Raw genomic sequence first — 14560 nt, 5'->3', positions numbered from 1 at the left:
ACAACAATCAAATATATTGATGTTTTTTTATATAATTACCAAGGTTCTAAATAACGTTAGGCGTGACTTTTGCGGCAATATCAAACCTCAAGTTTTTACATGTCATACGTTGTTTGTAAGACGTGACTTAAGGCTGCAATTTTGTATATAATTAATATTTTTATATGTATTTTCTAGTATTATTTATGTGTATATACATATATGACTTAAGACGACATTTTGTTAAAGTATGATATCAAGTACAAGCCTTAGAGTCATGGTGTGCCATGATGAGTTTTTTAGAACCTTGATAATTACATTCCGAATATCCCTCCTAAAGTACTTGTATAAAGTTATGCTCTTACACAAGTTGATCATGTAAATATATTTGTCATTTTACTGATATAAACCAAGGTTCTAAAAAGCTCGTCATGACACGTCATGAATCTAAGGCTTGTACTTGTCGTTAAACTTTGATAAAATGTCGTCTTAAGTCACACACACACACACACACACACACACACATATATATATATATATATATATATATATATATATATATATATATATATATAAACAAAATTGTCGTCTTAAGTCATGCTTAACAAATGACGTAGCTCGTCACAGCTCAAAAAAATTTGAGATTTGACATTGCCGACAACTCACGCTTAACATTATTTAGAACCTTAATATAAACCATATAATATGGAATATATAACAAGTGAATAATATATCCACATCATAAATATATGAGAAATTAAATATCCTCCTAGTTTTGTTCCTATAAATCTTTTTATTAATTAAACGATGACATGTGTTATGTTAGGATACTAAAATATCATTAAATGGACATTAAATGTTACAAATGTCATTATTTAATTGGGTAGGAAAATTTACAGAAGAAAAAGTAATAGGATATTTAATTTCTCTAAATATATTCAATCGGCCATCGTCTAACTCATGTTCCCCTATCATTGCTCACATTTAATGAATGGTTGGATATATACCATTCAGATTGATGTCCTTAAAGAATAATTTATTACAGAATTTAGCCTCTTTGACCATTCACAAAATGATAGTGGAAAAGGACATGTCATAAAGAGCTATGACAAATTTGTCACGATAACTGATATCGATAAAAGGTTTTGTTTAAAATTGATAAAAAGAAAATATAAAAACCATGCAAATACTAAATGTTCTCCAACAACATATTGTATTATTTTTAACAAAAAATGTATCCTAAGTTTTTATTTTTATTTTATTTTATTAATTTTTTTTTGTAGTCTATGGGTGTAATAAACAAAAACGTCTAGGTCCAAGAAAAAGTCATCGATTTATTGGAAAGTATTAGAAAGAAAGTGTATTCGGGATGAAGTGGAAGTAAAAGCTTTCTTTTAAAATAAAGATGGTCTTAATGTTTGGTTGCCTTAATAAAATTGTTGTAGAATATTTTTACATGTTTTAAAAAACAACCGTTCTATTTGTTAGCTTTTTATAACTTGATAAAGTTGTGTTTTAATATATTAAAGGTATTAGATATTTTATGCTATATATTTAATATATTTATATCAATTTAACTTGTAATATAATATCACAAGTAACAATATTAAATATAACATAAAATGTTTCTTGTGCGTTGCACGGGGTGGAAGGTGTTGCTTTGTTTAGTATAACAACGTACTTTCATTTCACCCTATTATAACTCTATAAAAACAAAATAGTTGGAAGTATAATGTTGTATTTAGATGTTGTACAAAAGATAGTAGTAGGATGCTATTGCTATAACAAATGAAATACTTGAAAGTACACTACCTTAGATGGAACATGCCCACCCTCATCCTCCTTCTCCACATCTTAATTCTCATGTTGCTCAGATCCCATTCTAAGGACGTCTCCTATAATCATGGTATCCTTTCACGGAAAACTCTCACATCCCACATCCTCATTTTCCTTTCCCCGGTCACAATCTTTCGACTCTTTCGATGCTTTAGAAACCCCATAAACCTATATAACATCATCTTGGTCAACTAATCTCAGACTTTTCGGTTGAGGGTTATCTTGCTAATTTTGCACCGCCAACGTCTCCCCCGATTGCGTTACACATATCGACTGATCCGGAGCACAAAACTGCATCGGGCCTCTAGGATGCGCGACCGGAATTGAAAATTCAGTTGTGGTGCACATCTGGAGGTGATTTACAAAATAAATACAAATTACAACAAAAACTGCTTTAATTCTACCTGTAATATGTAGAACAATGTATTGAATTTAAACTTTGAAAAATATCGTTGCTATCACACCATGATTATTTTGTTTTGAGAACAAACATGGATGTTATTCAGCATACTGCTCACCCTAATTTCTTTTGTACATAGATATGTCCAGATTTTCCCCTTCCTAGTGGCTTCCTAATGATTTGGTGACACCAAGCATCCACATTTCCTTCTTTGTTACAGCTTTTATAGAGACCTATATAATCACAAGAAACAAAGTACAAAGTAATATAATCATGCATCCAAAGATAAAGTAATCTGGGATATTATATTATTATGCAAACCGTTGACTCTTACATAAATTACATATAAAAAGATAATGTATAATCCATTTGAAACTGTTTTGTTGGGATTTTGCAAACCATAGATATGTTCGAATTTTTCCCTTCCTAGTGGCTTCCTAATGTCAAAGTCACCAAGCGTCCACCTTTCATTCTCTGTTACAACTTCTATAGAGACCTATATAATTACAAGAAACAAAGTACAATGTAATATAATCATGCATCCAAAGATAAAATAATGTGGGATATTATGCAAAACATTACCTCTTACATAAATTGCATATAAAAAGATAATGTACATTTCATTTGAAACTGTTTTGTTGGGATTTTGCAAACCATTGACTCAAAAATACCATTTCACGTTTTGTATATACACTCGCAAAACAGGTTTATCTAGAATCACGACTTCTGGAATTTTAAGTGGAAAAGCTACATAACAGTTCATTAATAAAAACAAAATAAGGGGTAAATGAGTTTTAAATGGGTAGTGGCAATATATAAATAAGATCGCTTACTTGTATCCACAACAAAATTTAACCAATCATTGCATCTTCTCATGTCTAATAAGGAGATCCTTTTCACACTTTAATACCCGAGAAAACAAAAACATGCCTAAAAAAAGAAACAATAACTATATTATGCTCCGTAGAGAAAATGATACAAAGAATGCTTTTCACGATGACATCATTCCAATTACTATAGAGATCTATGAATCTGATTACAATAATTTTTTTTACCCTTTTGAATCGGCGTCCCAAATCTAGGACATCCTAGTTAAAATTTGAACCTTCAAAATGTTCTTTGTCACACCTATACCATATCATTCAGTGGAATAAAACAAATGAGAAATTTTAAAAAGAACTACAAGTCACCATGAAGAGAACCCGACTTTGTGTCTTTCAATGAATATAAAAGGTTGAAGAAGTGTATAAAACTTCTCATACAAGTCCAATAAAAAAAATGAAGCCAAGAAATGTACTTGAAATTAAAGAAAAAATATATTTAAGAGAAAGAGAGTGGGGTTATTGTCAGGTCATTATGAAAGTCAATGTTATTTTTAATTCCTTGTTCCTAGATCCGTTTTCCCTAACTACAAAATCGATCTTCATGTTCACACATAAATACAAAGAAAAATAACTATGATCGGTAAATGTGTTTTCTATAAGTACCTCTTTCTTTTTCAATTTCACCCCCTTATTTGATTTTTGGTTTTTGTTGTTGTTTTTTTTTTCTTATTTTGTTTTTTTTGTTGTTTTTAATTCTTTTTTAATTATTATTATTATTATTATTATTATTATTATTATATTTTGATTATTATTATTATTATTATTATTATTATTATAAATTTCGTACAAAATTTTAACATTCGGAAGACATTATAAATTCAAACGGCTATATAAAATCGGTTTTTAAATATATTTTTTATATTTTTTAATTACGTATTATTATTATTATTATTATTATTATTATTATAAATTTCGCACAAAATTTTAACATTCGGAAGACATTATAAATTCAAACGGCTATATAAAATCGGTTTTTAAATATTTTTTTTATATTTTTTAATTACGGACAAAAAATTCGTTCGAATTTTATAATGTCGTGCGAATTTATAATGTTTACCGAATTTTAAAATGTCATCCGAATTTAATAGTAATAATATTAAAATATAAAATAAAAGGAAAAAGGAAAAAAATCAAAAACAAAAAGGAAAAAAAAAAGAAAAAAAAATAATGTCAAATCAAAAGTAAAAAGTTGATTTGATTGATGTTAGGAGGGGTAAAATTGGTTAAGGGGGTACTTATAGCACAACCCTCAGTAAATCGATAATTAATGAATCAACACTTAAAAAAATTAGACTATAGTTTAGTTGGGTTTTGGATGGGTGTTTATTTTCGATCAGAGACGAACAATAACCAACATATCTTTTAGGAGGGATGATTTTTGTACCTTGAACAACAGAAAATAAAAACAAAATGTAGATAGATGACATTTGGTACTTGGGTACATCCCACAACATAGTTAACTGCCAACATATTGGCCATTTTTTGCTTACCTATGACCTACAAAGAAGATATCTCTGAAAGATCTTTATGCTTAATGATCATTATAAAATGATATTTATTAATAATGTATGATCGTATCGGGTCACATTATGTAACAAGTAAACACTAATTGATTATTTATTAAGTAACTAGTTTATAACCCGTGGGAACCACGGTTACAAAATTAATTAAACTTTTATAGTAAAAACTCAAAATTATTAATCAATTATTTTAAATAAATTATTAATTAAAAAAAAATTTAGTTATATAAATTGTAATCATTGATTTAAATAAATATATGAAATTATATCACTTTATAATTTGTATTAATTTTATTTTAATTTTTATTCTAATGTTATTAATTTAATGTAATTAGAGTGAGAAATTTAAATTTTGAAATTTGAAATGGAGAATAAATAGATTGACATGTGACATCATTAATTAAGAGATATAATATTATGACACATGGCGAAAGGAGAATAAAATATGCATTAATTAAGAGGCTTAATAGGGTGACACATGTCAAAAGGAGATTAAAACTATTCTTTTATTAGAATAGGAATATGATTATTAATAAAACAATCCATACTTATATTCAATTGGGGTTTTTTTTTGAGAAAATAATAATAAAATGTATCATAACTAGTTACATGAAACTCAAATACCTGACCTTCTGCTTCTGATTTCAGTCCCCTTCGATGGTGGATTCAGAGGTTGAAGGAGCGTAGGTCGGAAGCCGGAACTAGGTCACTGTATTATCCCAAAAACCTAAAACGATTGAACACAGAAGAGTATGTGTTAATTATTAATTTGTATGTTGTTTTTATTGATTAAATAAGAATAATGTATAAAATAAATAATATTTGTGTATAAACAATATTGAAGTTCATATTATGAAAGTATAAAAAGTTAGTAAATAATATGAATTTTATTATGGAAATTTAAAAGATTTATACAACGCCGGTATTGGGTTATAAATTAAAAGTGAAAATATATTATTTTGTAGCCAAGGTAATGTAAATGAAAGTTGTAGTATATGTAAATATGAGACCGTGGATATTAAGAATGTCGGAAATGGAGATTGTATGAAGAAGTTGTGATTTTTCAAAGTTACAACATGTCCAGTCTTATTAAAAAATATAAAGTAAAAATATATTACAATTTAGGGGGTGTTTGGATAAATTAGATTATAGCTTATTAGCTTATTGTTTATTAGCTTATTTGCGGTGGGAATAAGCAATAAGCAATAAGCAAAGGGGGATATGCTTATTAAAATCAACTTATTTAGCTTATCCCTACCATAATAAGCTGATTTTTAAGGATTTCTATCAAAACAATTAAACTTAGCTTATTGTGGTGGGAATAAGCAATAAACAATAAGCACCCTCTTTTTTCGCTATCCAAACACCCCCTTAGTTGTTGAGATCTAAATTAAAGTTGTAGTAGACGAAAATATTAAATTGTGGATATAAAGAACGTCGAAGATTGAGTCCGTATGGGAAAGTTACAATTATCTGAAGATAACGAAAAAATAGTAGTTTCCAGAGCAGCAGCCAGCCAAACGCCAACTACCAAATTCAAGGCAGCCATAGGGCCATGTGATTTCCTAGTTTTTTGGCCCCTATAAATAGCAAACCACCTCTTCCTTGTTCCATTGCTAATTTCGATCGAATTTCTCTCTCAATCCTCGAGATTTCAGTCCTTTGTGATTTAATTTCTTCGTTCTTAAGTATCGCTAGCGAAGTGCTGGAGCGTTGCAGAATCTTTTTAGGAAAGGTCTAAACTTCAAAGTTATGCGCGCCGTTTTCTGAGTTTCTGGCCAATCGGGTAAGTTCCATTTTCGCTTGAGAAACTTGATATAGTGTATACCCATTGTCATTATTATGAACCTAAGAATAAGATTAGGTATTAATTCTAATTATATTGCTAATTGATCTACTTACGGGAGCGGTGCCTTGGATAGACATGTTGACTTGGTTGTTAGATTTCATAAAAAAACTATATGCCGAAATGATATTGTCTCTCGAGTGTCTTGACTGGCTAATCCTTACTTGATACTCATGAAATATTATGTTGAAATTAATAATAAATTAAACTAAAAATATTAAGATTATATAAATAGGAATATATAATTCATCGTAACGATCTCGAACGTTATAAATACAAATAAAAAGTTTAAGTGAGAACTAAACTTAGCAATATTTGTGTTTAGATAATTGGAAAGGAAAGCAGAAGTGTTAAGACGTAAGACAATCTGCTCGAATAAACATTCACTTTTTTACAGGTGAGTGTGTAGTTACTTGCATGGCACATAATTACATAAAAAGTATTTTTATATCAATTGAATGCTTATATATTTACCGAATGTTTATTATCTAAAGTATGTGTTATGTGTATATTTATACAAAGATGATAATATTGCATGCTATTTACTGTGTCGGATATGGTTGAATATTGTCTAGTTGACATGCTAAATTTATTTATCTCATTATCATGCTTAGGTTACATTTAAACTGGATAATGAGTAGTCTTATATTGGGGGTGTGTGTGAGATTTGAACAAAGTAGGGGCCTTGTTTCTATGGCACTATTACATGTCGGGGTACTATTCCGTATCATAGTACTATTACATACTAAGTCATCTAACGGAGTAATTTGACGACCACTGACTATTCTAGACATTCTTGTGGAACATTGTTGGGTTAGCAACCCGTAGATGTAGGTGAATCATCTATACATTCGAGTAGGTATGATATTCATTTGACTACTATATCCCCTTCATGGTTTCTCTTATTGACTTACACTTGCCAATGAATCCTCGAAGCAGTGTAGTCAATTCGTTACTTACAGTGATCCATCAGGTTAGATCCCATAGGATCATTGTTATAGGATGAGTGTGTGAGAATCGATGGGTTGGGTAACTAGTGGTGCATTATCATAGAGATATATCATACATGTATTGTTTGATAATGTTTGTGTTGCATGATAAATATAATAATAATGTCGGTTGAAAATCCTATGTGTCTCGCCAGGTTCCCAAACCTGGTCCACTCAAACTTTATGTATTACAGATAGCGATATTAATGCTGCTGGAAATTGATAAGAGTATGCTAAATGATTAAGAGACTTATTATTGTATTGTGTCTTGTAATAAATTATGCTTGTAACTTATGTTTGTGATAATGATTATGACATCCTTAGAGTTGTATTTTTAAACATGATTTGATATGCAAAAATGTTTAAGTTTATATGGGATTTTCCGCAACAGAGTTCTACAAAATACTACCATTTTCAAAGCATAAAAGAAAAGTTTTTTTTTCAAGTCTGAAATTAAGGGGTGTCACATGAACTCTATTAATGTCACGATAACAAGAGAATAACACATAGCAGCGAAGCCGATGAAAACCACCTCGGCTCCAAACCACATGGTATTGGAGCCGACTCAATACCTATCACTATTCATAAGTCGACATCCATTTTAATATATAATAATATATAATACGCATATTTTACTTTCTGCTTTGTAACGTTTTTCTTCGTCTAGCAGTTCATTATTTTCTTAATGAATGTTTCATCGTTATATATATATATATATATATATATATATATATATATATATATATATTACAACTAATAAACTAAAATTGAATATAAGAGACCAACAATTAATTTATACTAGTGAAATTTTAATATTATATATAATGTTAATAATTTACATAACACTATATGTTGTGATATATTCTTCATCAACACCAACTTTAATGTATATTTGTTGTTTTGCTGGAGCAACTCTACATGAAAAGTGAGAGAAAAAATAAATTGTAATTTTGGGTTGAACATGTCCTAAAAGAAAAGTTGTAATGTTTTTAAATAATTCATATAACTACAAAAAGGGACCCTAGAATATGAATTATTTTTTGTCGGTTGTACAAAAAAATCCAAAATTTAAAGTCATCTTTAAGTTAACCAGCATTATTTGTCCAAAAACAAAAAGTGAATGACAAAACACACATCCAAACTCCAAAGACGTGTGTGGACAACACTTGGGACTTGGGAGAGAGTCTCATTTCCATATTTTTATTTGAAAAATCAATTTTATATTTTATGTTTATTTTATTATTTTATGGACTCTTGTTCAGCTTTACTCTGCATACGCAGCCGGCAGCTCATTGAGTCTGAAATAGTAAAATAATACTTACAAAATAAAGGAAAATAAAACATGGTATAAACAAATGCTATGAACTCTAAATGCCATACCTACCTCGTTGACTTTGACCAAATTACAATTACCTCCACACAAATATAAAATTATCCATTCCTTCTATTTTTCTTCCATATTTAATGTTTTTTTTTATAAGAAACTAACTTTTATAAAATAATATTTTTAATGCAAAACTACTCAAGCATATAAAACAATGCCAATTAATTTAACATCATCTATCTTATCACCAATTTAATTCATATAGTGTTCGCGCGCTTTAATATAAGTTTTTAACTTTACGAGTCTAACTACTATAATTTCATGTAATGAACGAATTAATATGTGGATATACGACTAGAAAAAATATCCTTACAATTTATTAAATAAGTAACTGCTTAACCATAAGATTATAAAAAGTCAAGGTTTTTTCACTAACATCTAAAATGTTATTATCATACATAATGTTTTCTCCATTTATAGGAATTTCTGTTTTGTAAAATATTCTAAAAATACATAGTCCTCGCATTTGGGTAACAACAAAAGGGTGCCCACTATTTAGTATTTAGTTTACCCACCATGATAATGGAACCGAACGGACTGTGGCTGTGGCCCACTTTAACCCACGATGATTAGGAATCCAACTGGTGCACTATCGACCATTGTGGTCCAGTTATGTAGGCCCTATAATATGCTCGTGTAATCATAGTTACCAAGTTAAATGAAGGTTCACATCTCAAAATGGATGATCGAATCACACTTTTTTGTCATAAAATTATGCATAAATTTCTAAATGCATCTTTAATGAACAAATAAATCATTAAAAAGTTACGTGTTTAACCCAAAATCGTCATTGGAAACGTATATGGCATGGTTTCAAAGTGGTATATTCACAGAAATGGTCTCAAAAGTTCGATTCTTAACAACTACAATGTGAGTTTTAATTCCAATACAAATTGGCCTTCTTGAAGGAACTAGGCTCTTTTATATTGCTATGTATCTGATTTGCATCTCATATCGTATATCGTACTCAACAGTATGAGTCAACTAAAACATTTGTCAATCCTAATGATGCACGACTTCCATACAACAAATACAATAGAGCCATTCAACATGCTTAACATAAATATAACCATAAAAATAGGAAGTATGGGGCGCTTGTGTGGTCTTATGATACTTTTTTTTTCTTTTTGTATTATAAGACGTGCAATTTTAGACATACTGATGCCCGAATGAGATGTGGTCAAATTTTGTAATAGTCAACAGTTCAACTACTCACGTTTGTTAATGGGCTTGAAGGGATTAAATAATCTTGGAAAGAAGGAATTTGACAAGCGTTTGATCGGGACACCTTTTTCAAGAAATTCATCGATTTTGTTTTCCTTTTGCTCATAAAGGTAGAAAGCAACAAAGGCAAAGGGAAGCACTGCAAAAAATGAAAACAATTTGTTTGTAGTGAATTGATTCATTCCTAAAACATCTATCCGATCATATAATGATTCTTGTTTCTTCTCAAATAAGACCAATCCATTTTTAATACAAAAATATTCAAATCTTGTTTTGAGCTTAACAGGCATGTATTGCATTTGGTATGCATTAGACTGAGACTGAATCTGGGCCTGGGACTGATTTCTTGTTAGTACAAAAGACGTGAATGCCCTTGTTGTCATAAAAATAATCCTAGTAAGACAAAGTACGAACCTTTCGAAAAGAAACTTTGAAGTGACAAGGATCCAATCAAGCCAAGCATGAAGAGTGATATAACCATCTTTTTATCATGAAAGCAAAACACGTTTTTGTTAGATATATGAAAGAATAAAACGCAAAGAACTACATAAACAAAATAATAAATGTTGATTAAAGATTATATGCTAAAAATTGAAATAACAAGTTGAATAGAGTTTATCCAATGGAAGTAAGTACCTTGAAGAATATCCTTGAGTCACTCGCACTGGAAATAGATGTTAGACTATTAGCTGCATAATTCCATGAAGAAGCCACTGATAAAGCAGTCTGGTGGTATGATTTATCTGTGAACTGAAACTTTGATTTTGGAATTTTGTCAATTGAATATCCCATGCTGAAACAGAAGAAACCATGGGTTACAAGCTTTTGTATTTATACATACTATTTTTAGATTAGAGGATACTCACAAACTATTTGGCAACCTCCCATGGATAAACAAAAAAATGGTTGCCATGATGAAGACTTTGGAAATGGAAGTAATCATGGTTTGTCCAGGTACTACAAAATTGACATAGAATCCAAACAAAACCACCATTGCACCAAGTGTCACTTTTGCATCCCTCCATAGAAGTATGTCTGCAACTGCAAACCCATAAACAAAATAAAATGAAATTCAACTATGAAAAAACTAATTAGATTATTAATCAAAATCCCATACCAATTCCATTTCCAAGACATACAGCGGCTTTAGAAGGTCTTTCCTTACTATGCCAAAGTTCAGCTCTGAGATCAGCATACGAGTCAACAGTTCTTTTCACACCCTCCTGCAACAAATCAAGAGTATTGAATGTTTTTCTTTTTTTACTCAAAACTACGTAGTTTTAGGTGGTTCTTCTTCTACACCTGAGCTTAGATGTAAATTAGGGAAATGAGTGAACCTGAAGTGATACAATAGGTCTGTAGCCAAGTCGATCATTTGCTTTTAAAGAACTAAAAGTTGTGTTGCAAGTGAGGAGTCTGATTCTTGAAGGTGTCAACTGTGGTACCTTCATCCCATAGGGTGCTAACCTCTGATATATACGCTCTACTAAATGGGCAATTGGCATAATCACAAAAGCAGGAATCTTGATTTGTGGCCTGTAAACTACATTATATCAGAAATAAAGACAACATAACAATGTACTCCAAATAATACCTTTCATAGCCAAGGCCTGAAAGAATAAGTGCCATGAACTCCCAAAACTTGATCGGCTCCATGTTAGTTATAAAATAAGCCTGGAAAATCAACATGAATAGATAGCTTTTAAGGTATGAAATAGTTCAAATCTACAAACTATACATGTGTTTTTTTTATCATGATTGATTATACAAGTAAATTAAGTATTACCTCGCCTGCAGCTCTCTTTGATACAGTACCTCCTGATGCAAGAGCTCTTTCAGCACATACATGTGCATGTGCCACATTTTCAACATAAGTGAAATCATACATGTTCTTTCCATCCCCAATCATAAACTGCTAGTTCATAATTCATAAATTAAGTCTATGTTTATATGTATTCCTGTAAGATCAGGTAACATATTGTGCATAAAATCAACAAGACAACACATGTGCATAGAGTCAAATTGATGTAAAAATGTCAATGCCAAGGGTTAGGAAACCTTCCATTCACATCATAAGTAGTCGATGCATAACCATCATTTAGATACATGAATATGTGATTTAATTTCAGATTGAGAAAAAAAAATGTAATCTGTTACCTTTGATTTTCCTGCTCTTGCTGCAGCAACTAATGTTGGAACAAGCAACTTATCACCAGGACCAAAAATGCTGCTAGGACGAATACAGCATGTCAAAAGTCCATTCATGCCATTTGCCTTGATAACTAATGCCTCTCCTTCAGCCTTAGTTGAAGAATATGAATCATTGTGCTGAAACATTATAATGCACCTCATTGTTAATTTAAGAAAAAAAAGATAATGATTTTTCTTCTGGCATATATATAGTATCTTGATGGAAAGAATACCTTGGCAGGATATGGCATTGCTTCAACCCCATCAAGTATTCCATGTATCCCATCAAACACCACACTAGGAGAACTAGTATAGATAAGCCTTTTCACATTTAACACACTACAAGCATCAATTATGTTCTTTGTGCCTGTAGATCATCAAACAACAACAAGTCATTATTAAAAAGTAAAATGTTTATAACTCATACATATATAAATATTAAAAGTGTTTTACCATGAACATTGACTGAATAATGCAGCTGGTGGTTATTGATTGATGAATCTGGAGCAGCCATATGAAAAACAACTTCAACCCCTTGACAAGCTTCACAACAAACAAAAGTGAAATCTAAGAAGCAAGAATAGGTTTAGAATTGTAAATTTGGTATATTTGGATGTAGCAACAAGGTTACCTTTATATACTTGAGATTTGTTGCGCAGATCCATAGATACATATTGAGCACGACCTGAGGATAATGCTTGCCCAAGAATTCCTCTCTCTTCATGGCTTTCAAGCCTGATATCAGGCCCAATATCTGCAATTCTAACTGCATATATATCATAACGGATCAGCATATCCACTAAATGCCTTGCTGCAAACCCTCTTCCTCCAGTCACAAGGCACCACATCTCTTGTGCATCAGCCATTTTGTATTACCAAATTGCCCCTGTGATTCTATAAACATACAAGTTCACACCCTCTGGCACAACCAATGCTTTGGAGCTAGAACACTCCAAAATGCAACCTAGAGCTCCATCCTTTCAAAAGAACATATTTACAACTTTCAATCCACAGAAAAAAAAAAAAAAAAAAACCTGCATTCATCTTTTAAAAAGCTAATCATTAATTGCTTCTTGTGTAGGAAAAAATGATAATCTCATTATCATCGGGTTTGCAGTGTGAAACCTGGTACATTTCAGATACAAAATCTACATATACGTATTCCACTAAGACACTAACAGAACTATTAAATGTGCAATGTTTTTCTGAGAAGTTGAAATTCATCAATTTTAAAGGAAAAGAAACTGCTTAACAGAGAAAATGAAAATGTAGCAACAATTTTGCAACTGGATGAATTATACCTAGTTTCTACGCAGAGTTGCCTAATTATGCTTCCATTTAGGAGTTGAGAACCAAATTAACTTTGTATTCACAAAATTTTACATCAATGCCAGGATCTACTTCACCTAATTACCAAAAAAAATTGATAACCGCATCAGATAATGGCGCATTGTCGTTAAGAAGAAGACTTTTTGTTATAGGAATTTGAATTCTAGAACAAATTTTCTCTTTTTTTTTTTTTTTCTTATAGAGCCATGATATATACTAGTGAAGAAAAATTCGAAGTTAAATTCGAACGTATACCACAACTATTCGTGCAGTTGGTACCTGCAAATCGGAGATTAACAGGAATGGGTCACCGGTGGTTGCACTACGGTGACAAAGTAGCTGCAGTTCTGATCTGGCGAACGATGGAATATAACCTCCAAAGAATATTACAACTGGGTAATGGCATGCACATACTATGATTCAACGACAAACGATTAAACACATCCGAAATAGGTTTTTCTTTCTTCTTCTTTTTTCTTTCAAAAGCCCTATGTAATTTCACATTCGAAATAAGTAGAAAAAACATTCAAACATGACATTTTTTTTTTCTAAAATTAAATTATTTCACACCAAGGAAATTAAATTATTTCACACCAAGGAAAGAAGAGGAAGAAACGGTTATAACTTAATAAATAAACAAATTGTCAGTATACCTCAATATTGTAGGGATATTGTCTTTTACTTTACAGGGCTCTTTTAGGCTCTTTTAGAGATGAAGAAACAAATTAAAAAATGGATCAAATTAGGGGTTTTTAGAAAATAATTGGGACATGGTCCTAGAATTAAATAAAATTAACCACACGTAACATTGTAGAATTAAATAAAATGAACTCTTGGTGAAAATATATGTCACTTGAAGCTTGGTTGGGATAAACTTCGTGTAAAGTTTGCCGGAGGCAACTAGTTGTCTAACAAAGTGGTTATAAAGATCGATATGTTTTGCATGCTTGTGAGATACCCGATTTTGAGTCATAAACAA

At 30.7% G+C, this 14560-nt stretch overlaps 1 protein-coding gene and 1 long non-coding RNA gene across 9 annotated transcripts; both read right to left on the bottom strand.

Annotated features, from left to right (window-relative positions):
• Positions 1–1585: 1585 nt before the first annotated feature.
• LOC145103724 (uncharacterized) lies at positions 1586–2974 on the bottom strand. Its single transcript, XR_013706816.1, has 3 exons — positions 2798–2974; positions 2550–2711; positions 1586–2448 (listed from the first exon to the last, which is right to left on the bottom strand). It is a non-coding gene; the product is annotated as an uncharacterized LOC145103724 (long non-coding RNA).
• A 6273-nt stretch (positions 2975–9247) lies between these two features.
• On the bottom strand, positions 9248–14121 carry LOC145132498 (3beta-hydroxysteroid-dehydrogenase/decarboxylase-like). Of its 8 annotated transcripts, none has more exons than XM_079067310.1 (14): positions 13837–14120; positions 13554–13658; positions 12884–13229; positions 12706–12795; positions 12486–12619; positions 12220–12390; positions 11849–11974; positions 11657–11736; positions 11400–11598; positions 11180–11285; positions 10929–11103; positions 10699–10855; positions 10477–10543; positions 9714–10201 (listed from the first exon to the last, which is right to left on the bottom strand). In XM_079067310.1, exons 3-14 carry the CDS (start codon positions 13116–13118, stop codon positions 10047–10049), a joined length of 1695 nt encoding a protein of 564 aa, XP_078923436.1. In that variant the 5' UTR covers positions 13119–13229; positions 13554–13658; positions 13837–14120; the 3' UTR covers positions 9714–10046. The 8 variants fall into 8 exon arrangements, with proteins under 8 accessions (XP_078923471.1, XP_078923436.1, XP_078923430.1 ...); XM_079067304.1 differs by having other exon boundaries at positions 13861–14120; XM_079067325.1 differs by having other exon boundaries at positions 12884–13146; positions 13861–14120.
• Positions 14122–14560: the final 439 nt, after the last annotated feature.

This window comes from Lactuca virosa, chromosome 1 (assembly GCF_052849685.1).
Source record: "Lactuca virosa cultivar CGN04683 chromosome 1, Lactuca_virosa_CGN04683_v6, whole genome shotgun sequence".
Classification (NCBI taxonomy): Eukaryota; Viridiplantae; Streptophyta; class Magnoliopsida; order Asterales; family Asteraceae; genus Lactuca; species Lactuca virosa.
The sequence above is the reverse complement of the archived record's forward strand: the minus strand, read 5'-3'. Positions and strand labels throughout refer to the sequence as shown.

Excerpts from the sequence above, each read along its gene's own strand:
- LOC145132498 (XM_079067310.1), bottom strand. The coding sequence starts at position 13,118 with ATGGCTGATGCACAAGAGATGTGGTGCCTTGTGACTGGAGGAAGAGGG. Across the intron at positions 12,620-12,705 it reads TTATTCAGTCAATGTTCATG|GCACAAAGAACATAATTGAT; the intron begins GTAAAACACTTT and ends GATGATCTACAG. Across the intron at positions 11,104-11,179 it reads ATGTCTTGGAAATGGAATTG|TTGCAGACATACTTCTATGG; the intron begins GTATGGGATTTT and ends ATGGGTTTGCAG.